An 11,522-nucleotide genomic window follows, 5' to 3' on the forward strand; every position below is an offset into this window, starting at 1 on the left:
TGACATTACAGATAGGGCTCTGACACAACAGAGGCTTTGAGAGAACACCGATGGGACTTTAGAACCCGTTGTTATGTAGTCACCACATGCCCTCTTCTGCATGTGAACTGTCCGTGAACGGTTTCAACGTCCAAACGTACCTCCCCTTAGAGGAAGGGCGACTGTGGGAAAGGGGAGACCTGGAGGGTCAAGGGGGACGGGGGACAGGGGGGTTAAAGGTCAACTACGGGGTCAGGTCACAGGGCAGTGAGGGTGCGGAAGAGCTGGGTGAGGCAGAAGACGGAGGCGGTGAGGGCCGTGCACTGCTTGGCCAGCAGCTTGGTGCTGAGGTCGCGGCAGGCCCGGCTGCCACTCGCCCTCTCCGCCGCCAGCGCCAACTCCCGGAAGGCCCGCGCCACGTCTACCAGGCCGGCCACCGTCTCGCCGTTGCGCCGGTCGCACCGCTCGCAGCCGGAGAACCGGAGGCACACGCCGGCCAGCTCCACCAGTGTCTGGAGGCTGTCTGCCAGCGAGAGGAGCGTCTCGGCGGGGCTCTGGCCCGCCCGCACCACCCTCTGGCAGCCCGACATCAGCCGCCGGGCCTCCGCATGCAGCAGGCGCTTGTTCTCGCCAAAGTGGACGGGGCAGGTGTCCCTCGGGTGCCTCTCCCCGCGGCCCCCCCCAGCGCTGCCTTCCAGGAGGGCGAGGAGCTGGTCCACGTCACCGCGGAGCGCCTGGAAGCCCGCCGGGGGGGCCGGGTAGCAGCGCCGCCGGAGCAGTCGGTCGACGGCCTCCCTGCGCGCCTCGGACAGGAAGCAGTCGGGCGGCTCCGCAGGGGAGAGGAGGGGGCTGAGCTCGGAGGAGGAGGAGAGGGGGGCGAGGAGCGATCGTGGGAAGGAGGGGGAGAGGGAGGAGGAGGGGGAGGTGGAGAGGAAAGAGGACGGAGGGGGAGCGGTCATCAGAGGGAGCTCCGCCCCGGAGGCCCGGGTCGCGCCGCTCTGCGTGCGGCACGAGAACTCGTAGACCGTCAGCTCGTCGTCGAAGCTGTCCTCCCCGCCGAAGCAGTTGGTGTAGACCGCCGGACAGCCGCACACACCCAGCGGAGCCTGGGCGCCCTCCAGCACTGACTCGCACCCGGACGCCAGCGTGGGACCGCACCCCAAATCGGGCTTAATCGATGGGGGAGATCCCGGGCGAGGCTGGGCCAGGGGTTGTGCTTGAGGCTTGGGTTGGACCTCGCAGATGGTGAAAACCCCACAGCCTGGACCAAGTGTCTTCACCGGGCCCTGGTCCCCTGCTGCAGGCTTACAGTGGCCCATGGATGGTGTGACACTGCTGCCCCCTACTGGCTGTGCCAGGCTGAGGAAGCTTAGGCCTGGGCCATTCAGAGTGGTCACCACTATGGCAGGGGGGCAGAGCAGGACTGGGCTGTTCATTCTGGGATCTGAGATGTCCGTTTTAGATCCTGAGGTGTCGATTTTAGGCTCCGGAATGTCCATTTGGAGACCTGAGCTGTCCGTTTTGGGGTCCAGGGCGTCCATTTTGGGGCTAGGATTTGAAGCTTCGGGCTCCTTGCAGATTGGTGGCGGATTGGGGTTTTCATAGACCATCACCACCTTCTCCACCACTTCCTCAACCTCTGACATAGTCGACCTCGTGATCTCCGCCCGTGATGTTTCCACGACGACCTCGCCCTCCACCTCCGACCCGGTCAGTGTGACCTCGGAGTCGTCCGACTCAGCCTCCGCGTCTGTGGAATCGCCAACCCTGGTGGAAGCGTTGGCGGTGACCTTTGGGTCGGCCTGGTCGACCTCCCCGGAGGACACCTTTGCCGTGCTCCCGAGGCTGGTTTGGGAAAGGGTTTCCTGGGATCGCGATAAATAGAGCGGCAGGCTTTGGATCTTCCCCCGCAGAGTGGAGGCCGAGAGGCGAGAGCCGATTATACCCGGAGAGCAGGGCTGGAGGAGGAAGACAGTGGGGGACAGAGGCCCTTTGCGAAGCTCATGGCCAGTGCTTGTGTTAGCTGTAGCTATGCTAACGTTAGCCTGAGCTGTGCTAGCGTTGGCTGTGCTTCCGTTAGCCTGAGCTTCAATGTTAGCCTTGGTTAAATTGGCTGTTTTTGTAACAGTGAGAAAATCAAGGCTTATGGTGGCCTTGACATTAGCTACAGTGGAATCAGTGCTGACCGAAGTAGATTTGACACCTGCTATAGCATCAAGCTTTGCTGTAGTGCAATTAATAGTAGTGACAAAATCAGTATTTGATGTCAAAGGGGTGTTTGCCATAAGAGAATGAATGATATGTGGGGCCTCAATGTTAGCAGTACTAGCAGTTTCCGTAGTAGCGGTCCTATCACCAGTGCTTACTGCAGCTTCATTGCTAGCACTGATCAAATCGACGCTAGCAATATCTTCGCTATCACCAGAATGTGAATCAAAGCTAGCGACAGCTCCATCGAGAGTGGAGGAAGTGGTGCTGATTGCAGCTTCTGCGGCGGAATGCACAACTATAGCAGGGACACAGTTGACCTTAACATCCGCTTTACCCTCACTCGTTGTGTCGCTCTGTATACTACGAGGTGGCTCTTTGCTGTGGCTCTCGGTCAAGAAACCACAAGCTCCTTCCTCTGGGCAGGTTTTAGGAGGGTGGGCTAGCATACCCCCATCCCTGCCCCTGCTGTCCCCCTGTTCTCTTTCTGGCTGGATGGAGTGGCGGGGCGCGGAGGGTTCTGGGAGCGGGGGTAGCGGGCAGGTGGGCGGCGGTGGCGGCGGATGGCTCGGGGGGCTAAAATTCCTCCTTGCCCCCCGCGCAGCCCCAGACGCCCTGTCGCATAAGACAGGGGCAGAGGTGGTTATTATTCGGGGTCCGGGAGGAGCGTCCTCGCTCTCTTCCTCGTCTTTGGCGAAGCGCGTGGTCGGTCCGCTGGTCTGTAGCCCCCCGTCGACCCCCGCCAGCGGGGCCTCAGTGCCGTGGGATGCCGCACGCTCCTCCTCCTCCTCCTCCCCCCTCGTCTCCCCCCACTCGTCCTCCTCTTTGATCTCCGCCAGGAACATGTGACCCCCAAACAGGCCCCTCGCAGATGGGGGTCCTGCCTCCTCCTCTTCTTGCCTCTCTTTCCCCCCCTCGTCCTCCTCCTCCCCGTCCCCTCTCCGGTCTGCGCTCTCCTTCCCGTCGGGGTCCACCCTGCAGCGGACGGCGCTGATGGAGGGGGAGGAGGCCGCCGTCACCAGGGCCGTGACCGATTTGGACTCCATGGCATCGGGCTCCATCTCCATCTCCTGCCGCCTGGCCCTGGACGACGTCCTCTTGAAGTCGGACCCAGGGTCGGAGCGCCGGTCCTCGTCCGGGTTGGGATGCGGGCAGGGCGGAATGGCGAGGAGGATGGGCTTGGACTCCAGCTGGGCAGGTTCCCCCTCCGTGTGGTTCAGGGAGGACACGGTGGGACACGGGTTCTAGGACAAGAGGTGAGATCGGATGTGACAGTTTTTTGGCATAGAAAAATCTCTTTTGAGAGAGTGCTCACACATAAAATTATACATGAGGTACTAAACGGAAAAAAACAACAGTTTACAAGAAGCACGGGTCATAAATCACACACCTGGCTCTGTTCGGATGGTTCTGGGTCGGAGCTCAGCGACTGGCTGTCATCAGACTGCGCCACGTGGTTCCTCTGGTCCTGGTCCAGGTGCGGTTCGGGGAAGGACACCCTGGAGGTGAAGTCGGTCTCCACGAAGGACCGTCGCTTTCTGGACCTGCTCCTCAGTCTGGACACCATCTCCCTCCCTCCTCCTCCTCCTCCCTCCTCCTCCTCCTCTTCTCCTTCCCTCTCCGGATCCCAGGCGCTGGTTCCGATGTCGCTCGGGCTCACGGTGTGGCCCGTCTCCCTCGTCTCTCCGGGGGAATCTGGAAGGCGGACAACTCATTGACTCAGCCCCATCAGATGACATTTGGGTAATATTCAAATTAAAAAACAAAAAGTCAGAGGTACCTCCTCAGGGGAGCCAAGAACTCACAGGTTGAGAGTAATTACACCTTTCCAATCACTTCATCTCTCGTAAACACTGGCTACTGCCGTTTTAAGGGGCAGTAACGGGAACAATGGGAGAATATTGCCGCTTATCTTTTAGCAAAACATGCTGTTATCTTCTTATGTTATTCAAATGTTATGAGAGACTGTACACAGTTTAAGTCTGCTTAAGACCCATCACCGCCACAACCCACCTCGAGGCACAGCTCCCGATGTCGCTTCTTCGGGGGAGGCGAACCGGTCGCTGGCGTCGAAGAACTCCTCGTCCGAGCTGCTGTCCCCGAAACCGGGCGGCGGCTGGAGGATGGGCACGCACTCCAGCTTCAGAGCCCCGCCCTGCTCCTCGCCCCTCCGCCCCTCCTCCTCCGGGCCGGGGCCAGGGTGCGGGCGGGGCGGGCTGCGGGCGCTGTCCGGGGTGACGTTGGAGCAGATGTTGTAGTAGCACCGCGCGTCGCTCTGCTCGAAGTTGAACACGCAGTCCAGGCGAGAGGAGGCGGAGGAGAGGGGGCGGGCCGAGCGGTCCTCCCCGCCTCCGCCCCCCGCCTCTGACGCGATGTCGACCCTCTCCCTCCTCTCCTCCTCCTCCTCCTCCTCTTCGCTGGCCTCAGGGGGGCTGGGCAAGTAGTCCGCCATCCGAGAGAGCTCGGCAAAACCGACGTTGCCAGAGACGGGGTCAAGGGTCACGACGGGGTCACCTGATCTCTTGTGCCCCCCTCCTTGACCCTTACAAGGTACGGACGCTTCACCCGCGGTGTTGGGGGGGTCGACGGCAAGGCAGAAGAGGGGGTGGTCGTGAGGGGGAGGGGGGGAAAGGAGGTGGGGGTGAGGGGCGGGGTGTGTGTTGGGGTGAAGGTGGGGGTGCGCGGAGGAGGAACAGGAAATGAAGTCATCCTCCTCCAGGGCGTCCAGGGAGTCGCTGGAGAGGCTGGTGAGGAAGCGGGAGTCCGTCCGGCACGAGTCCGACGCCTCCGACACGGACGGCTGGTCGTCACCTGCTCGCAGCTCTCCTCCTCCTCCTCCCTCATCCTCCTCTGCTCCCTCCTTCTCCACTTCTCCTCCTCTCTCCTCCCCCCCTCCTTTGATCCCTGGTCCTCCCCTGGTCTCTCCCTCTGTCATCCCATTGGGCCCTCCTCCCGCCTTCCACACTCTGTTCTCCTCTCCTCCTCCGGCCTCCACTAGTGTCTCGTTCTCTCCGTTTGCGGAGCGTGAATAAATTACCATTTTCTCCTCTTCTTCCGTCCCCCTTTCTTCTTTCTTGTGGGTTTCTTGGCTTGACGTCACCCTCCTCTCGTCCTCCTTCTTTCCTTCCCTCTCCCCCATTCTCTCCTTCTGTGTCTCCCTCCCTCGCTCCGGGTCCGCACCGCGCCTGGGCCCGGCTTTGCCCCCGTAGGACACGAGCGTGACCAGCGCGTCCATGTCCAAGTCCGAGGAGTCGTCTGAGTCGCTGCCACACCGCGACACGTAACCTGTGCACGCACCCACGCACACACACACATGTACACACACACACACACACACACACACACACACACGTGTACACACACACATGCACACACACACACACACACACACACACACACACACACACACACACACACACACTGCAAATCAGTTCCGGAACTTGATATTCATGACACTATCATCTTACAGAGATAGAAATACCAGCACCGTCTCAGCTACAATCATCTCTTGTCATGCTTTATGTCAATGTATACAGTAGCTGCAAGCCCACAGAATTAAAGTGACATGTAAAAGTTACTAGTGAGTAGAATGGGTGGTAAGGTACATTACTTATTACTTATAATTATTCAATTTAACTTTACAGGACTGTGCACATTGATTGACATAACTGTAAATGTGTCAGTATTATCCAACAGGCTAGAATTCATCTTTAGTTCCTGGGACATAGTTAGCTCTTACTTAGTGTACGTGGCGAGTTAGGTAGAAGTTAGGTGTAATAACTGGTGGTATAAATGGTAGCTGATGCTTAGGTTTGTGGTATAGTAAGAGGTAGGTAGGTTAGCAGTGAGTGGTATAGCTGAGGGGTAGGTTAATACTTAGTGGTATAGGTGGTAGGTAGGTTAGTACTTGATATAGCTGGTGGGAAGGTTAGTACTTAGTGGTATAACTGGTGGTGAGTTAGGTCAGTAGTTAGTAGGTGGTAGTTAGGTTAGCAGTTAGTAGGAGGTAGCTAGGTTAGTAGTTAGTAGGTGGTAGTTAAGTTAGTAGTTAGTAGGTGGTAGTTAGGTTGGTTGGCGGTAGTTAGGTTAGAAGGTGGTAGTTAGGTTAGTAGTTAGTAGGTAATAGTTAGGTTAGTAGCTAGTAGGTGGTAGTTAGATTAGTAGCTAGTAGGTGGTAGTTAGGTTAGTAGTTAGTAGGTGGTAGTTAGGTTAGTAGCTAGTATGTGGTAGTTAGATTAGTAGTTAGTAGGTGGTAGTTAGGTTAGTAGTTATTAGGTTTCACCAGGGGACTATAATCCCATACAAGCGCTGATTAAGTGCATTAGACAAGTCACGATTGGATGTGCCAGAACTGTCTTCAACTAAACAAAAATAAAACGGAAGTAATTGTCTTTTAGTGGCAGTGGCTAGTTGCAAAACTAGAATGGAGAAGTAAGACGCCTCCTTCCCTCCACTAGTCTGGGGGTCCACCTTGGGCAAGTGGTAGTACCCCCTAGCCCCCCTACCTGGGGTTACAGGAAAAAACCCTGATGACAGAACACCAAAAAGGAAGAGAGACCCGGCCCGGAGGAAGCCCGGGGCCCTCGTCTGGAGCCAGGCCCAGACGGAGGGCCCGCATGCGAGCGCCTGGTGGCCGGGCTTACCACGGAGCCCGGCCGGGCCCAGCCCGAATAAGCAACGTGGAAGCACCATCTCCTCCTCCATCGTCCCGTGGACCCACCACCCGCGGGAGGAATTGTCGGGGTCGGGTGCGCTGCCAACTAGGTGGCGGTGAAGGCGGGGGGCACCGACGGACCGGACCCGGGCGGCAAAGGCTGGCTCTGGGGACATGGAACGTGACCTCGCTGGGGGGGAAGGAGCCGGAGCTTGTGAGGGAGGTGGAGCGATACCAATTACACCTGGTGGGGCTAACCTCCACGCACAGCACCGGCGCCGGAACCAAACTCCTGGATAGGGGTTGGACCCTGTTCTTCTCCGGAGTTGCTCACGGTATGAGGCGTAAGGCAGGTGTGGCTATACTAGCTAGCCCCCAGCTGAGCGCCTCTGTGCTGGAGTTCACCCCAGTGGACGAGAGGGTCCTGTGGGGGGGGGGACTCTGACTGTGGTTTGTGCTTATGCACCGAACAGCAGTTCAGAGTACTCAGCCTTCCTGCAGACCCTGAGTGGAGTCCTTTTGGGGGCTCCTGCAGGGGACTCCAGTGTCCTACTGGGGGACTTCAATGCACACGTAGGCAATGATGGAGAAACTTGGAGGGGCGTGATTGGGAGGCATGGCCACCACGATCTGAACCCGAGTGGTGTTTTGTTGTTGGACTTCTGTGCTAGTCACGGTTTGTCCATAACAAACACCATGTTCGAACACAAGGATGCCCACAAGTACACCTGGCATCAGAACACCTTAGGCCGAAGGTCGATGATCGATTTCGTTATCGTATCATCTGATCTGAGGCCATGCGTTTTGGACACTCGGGTAAAGAGAGGGGCAGAGCTGTCCACTGATCACCATCTGGTGGTGAGCTGGTTTCGATGGCGGGGGAAACTTCTGGACAGACCTGGAAAACCCAAGCATGTAGTGAGGGTGAACTGGGAACGTCTGGAGGAAGAGCCTGTCCGGAGAGATTTCAATTGCCACCTCCGGTGGAGCTTCTCAGGCATCCCTGTGGAGGTTGGAGACATCGAGCATGAGTGGTCGGTGTTCAAAGCCTCCATTGCTGAAGCTGCGGCTGGGAGCTGTGGCCTGAGGGCCATAGGTACCTCAAGGGGCGGTAACCCTCGGACACCGTGGTGGACAGCGGTGGTCAGGGAAGCCGTCCGACTGAAGAAGGAGGCCTTCCGGGATATGTTAGCCCGGGAGACCCCAGAAACAGTTGCAGGGTATCGACTGGCCCGGAGGGCTGCGGCTTCGGCCGTGACCAAGGCAAAGCAGCGGGTGTGGGAGGAGTTCGGAGAAACCATGGAGAAGGACTTTCGGTCGGCACCAAAGTGTTTCTGGAAGACCATCAGACACCTCAGGAAGGGAAAGCGGGGGACCATCCAAGCTGTATACAGCAAGGAGGGGACACTGCTGACCTCAACTGAGGAGGTTGTTGAGCGTTGGAAGGAGCACTTTGAGGAACTCCTGAACCCCACTAATCCACCCTCTACGAACGAGGCAGAGCCGGAAGATGATGGGGGGTCGTCAATGTCCTTGGAGGAGGTCACTGAGGTAGTCAAACAACTCCACAGTGGCAGAGCCCCAGGGACTGATGAGATCCGTCCAGAAATGCTGAAGGCGCTGGGTGTAGAGGGGCTGTCTTGGTTGACACGCCTCTGTAACATTGCGTGGAAGTCTGGGTCAGTGCCGAAGGAGTGGCAGACTGGGGTGGTGGTCCCCATATTCAAAAAAGGGGACCAGAGGGTGTGTGCGAATTATAGAGGCATCACATTACTCAGCCTCCCAGGGAAAGTTTACTCCAAGGTGCTGGAAAGGAGGGTCCGGCTGAGAGTCGAACCTCAGATCGAAGAGGAACAATGCGGATTTCGTCCTGGTCGTGGAACTACCGACCAGCTCTTCACTCTCGCAAGGATCTTGGAGGGGGCTTGGGAGTTTGCCCAACCTGTCTACATGTGTTTTGTGGACTTGGAGAAGGCTTACGACCGGGTCCCTCGAGAGGTCTTGTGGAGGGTTATGCGGGAGTATGGGGTGAGGGGGTCCCTACTTAGGGCCATCCAATCCCTGTACACCCAGAGCGAGAGCTGTGTCCGGGTCCTCGGCAGTAAGTCGTCTTCCTTTCCGGTGGGTGTTGGCCTCTGCCAGGGCTGCGCTTTGTCACCAATCCTGTTTGTGATTTTCATGGACAGGATATCGAGGCGTAGCCGGGGGGAGGTGGGTTTGCAGTTCGGTGAGCTGGGGATCACGTCACTGCTTTTTGCAGATGATGCGGTCCTGATGGCATCAGCTGCCTGCGACCTCCAGCACTCTCTGGATAGGTTCGCAACTGAGTGTGAAGCGGCTGGGATGAGAATAAGCACTTCTAAATCTGAGGCCATGGTTCTCAGCAGGAAACCGGTGGCCTGTCCGCTCCGAGTAGGAAATGAGTCCTTACCCCAAGTGAAGGAGTTCAAGTATCTGGGGGTCTTGTTCACGAGTGAGGGAACCATGGAGAGGGAGTTTGGCCGGAGAATTGGAGCAGCTGGTGCGGTTCTGCAGTCGCTTTACCGCACTGTTGTGACGAAAAGAGAGCTGAGCCAAAAGGCAAAGCTCTCGATCTACCGGTCTATCTTCGTCCCCACCCTCACCTATGGTCATGAAGGATGGGTCATGACCGAAAGAACGAGATCACGGATACAAGCGGCCGAAATGAGTTTTCTCCGGAGGGTGGCTGGGGTCTCCCTGAGAGATCGGGTGAGAAGTTCAGTCATCCGGGAGAGACTCGGAGTAGAGCCGCTGCTCCTTTGCATTGAAAGGAGCCAGTTGAGGTGGTTCGGGCATCTAGTGAGGATGCCTCCTGGGCGCCTCCCTAGGGAGGTGTTCCAGGCGTGTCCGGCTGGGAGGAGGCCGCGGGGTAGACCCAGGACTAGGTGGCGGGACTACATCTCCGCACTGGCCTGTGAGCGGCTAAAGATTCCCCAGGCAGAGCTGGTTGATGCTGCTAGGGAAAGGGATGTCTGGGGCCCCCTGCTGGAGCTGCTGCCTCCGCGACCCGACCCTGGATAAGCGGATGAAGATGAAGAAGATGAAGATGAAGAGTAATTGTCTTTGGAGCCAAAGAAGAACGATTAAAAGTCAGCGCTCAGCTCAAAGCCAGAAATCTTGGTGTAGTCATGGACTCAGACCTGAATGTCAACAGTCACATTAAGACAATTACAGGTCAGACTACTATCACCTGAAGAATATATCAAGGATTAAAGGATTTATGTCTCAGCAGGATCTGGAAAAACTTGTCCATGCGTTTATCTTCAGTAGACTTGACTACTGTAACGTTGTGTTTACCTGTCTCTCTAAAAAATGTATCAGACAGCTGCAGCTGATTCAGAACGCTGCTGCTCAAGTCACTAAGACCAAAAAGTGGATGACATAACTAAAGTTCTGAGGTTGAGGTCCTTACACTGGCTTCCTATCTGTCAAAGAATTGACTTTAAAATACTGCTGTTGGTTTATAAAGCACTGAATGCTTTAGGGACAAAATATATTTCTGATCTGCTGCTACGTTATGAACCATCCAGACCTCTCAGGTCATCTGGCACAGGCCTGATTTCTGTCCCCAGAGTTAAAACAAAACATAGAGAAGCATCGTTCAGTTTTTATGCTCCACATATATGGAACAAACTTCCAGAAAACTGCAGGTCTGCTGCAACTCTCAGTTCTTTTAAATCTTTTTGCCGCTGCTTTTTATTAAATCAAATAATTTTTAATTCATACACTGCACTGTAACTTTTATTCCTGTATTTAATTTTTTCCGGCATTTTGTTTTAAATGTTACCTTTTATGTGTTGCACTTTGTCTTGATGCTTTTAATGTCTCATGTAAAGCACTTTGAATTGCCTTGTTGCTGAAATGTGCTATACAAATAAACTTCCCTTGCCTAGGTGGTAGTTAGGTTAGTAGGTGATAGTTAGGTTAGTAGTTAGTAGGTGGTAGTTAGGTTTGTAGTTAGTAGGTGGTAGTTAGGTTAGTAGTTAGTAGGTGGTAGTTAGGTTAGTAGTTACTATGTGGTAGATAGCTTAGTAGTTAGTAGGTAGTAGTTAGGTTAGTAGTTAGTAGGAGGTAGCTAGGTTAGTAGATAGTAGGTGGTAGCTAGGTTAGTAGTTAATAGGTGGTAGTTAGGTGGTAGTTAGGTGATAGTTAAGTTAGTAGGTAGTATTTAGGTTAGTAGTTAGTAGGAGGTAGCTAGGTTAGTAGTTAGTAGGTGGTAGTTAGGTTAGTAGTTAGTAGGTGGTAATTAGGTTAGTAGTTAGTAGGAGGTAGTTAGGTTAGGTGGTAGTTAGGTTAGTAGGTGGTAGTTAAATTAGTAGTTAGTAGGTGGTAGCTAGGTTAGTAGTTAATAGGTGGTAGTTAGGTTAGTAGTTAGTAGGTGGTATCTAGGTTAGTAGTTAATAGGTGGTAGTTAGGTTAGTAGGTGGTTGTTAGGTTAGTAGGTGGTAGTTAGGTTAGTAGTTAGTAGGTGGTACTTAGATTAGTAGTTAGTAGATGGTAGTTAGGTTAGTAGGAGGTAGTTAGGTTAGTAGTTAGTAGGTGGTAGTTAGATTAGTAGTTAGTAGATGGTAGTTAGGTTAGTAGGAGGTAGTTAGGTTAGTAGGTGGTAGCTAGATTAGTAGTTAGTAGGTGGTAGTTAGGTTAGTAGTTAGTAGCTGGT

The 11,522-nt window shown here is 55.1% G+C and overlaps 1 protein-coding gene across 1 annotated transcript in view; it reads right to left on the reverse strand.

The window, feature by feature from the left end:
* Window positions 1–236: 236 nt before the first annotated feature.
* frmpd1a (FERM and PDZ domain containing 1a) overlaps window positions 237–11,522 on the reverse strand; it is a gene marked incomplete at both ends in the record, with an annotated part of 32,452 nt that continues 21,166 nt past the window's right edge. The window contains 7 exons of the mRNA XM_084454683.1: window positions 237–2,092; window positions 2,639–3,017; window positions 3,102–3,431; window positions 3,578–3,766; window positions 3,848–3,882; window positions 4,201–4,998; window positions 5,368–5,472. Of these exons, the coding sequence (XP_084310809.1) occupies window positions 237–2,092; window positions 2,639–3,017; window positions 3,102–3,431; window positions 3,578–3,766; window positions 3,848–3,882; window positions 4,201–4,998; window positions 5,368–5,472 (3,692 nt within the window). The remainder of the gene's footprint in view (window positions 2,093–2,638; window positions 3,018–3,101; window positions 3,432–3,577; window positions 3,767–3,847; window positions 3,883–4,200; window positions 4,999–5,367; window positions 5,473–11,522) is intronic.

Source organism: Borostomias antarcticus (assembly GCF_949987555.1).
Source record: "Borostomias antarcticus genome assembly, chromosome: 20".
NCBI classification, from domain to species: Eukaryota; Metazoa; Chordata; class Actinopteri; order Stomiiformes; family Stomiidae; genus Borostomias; species Borostomias antarcticus.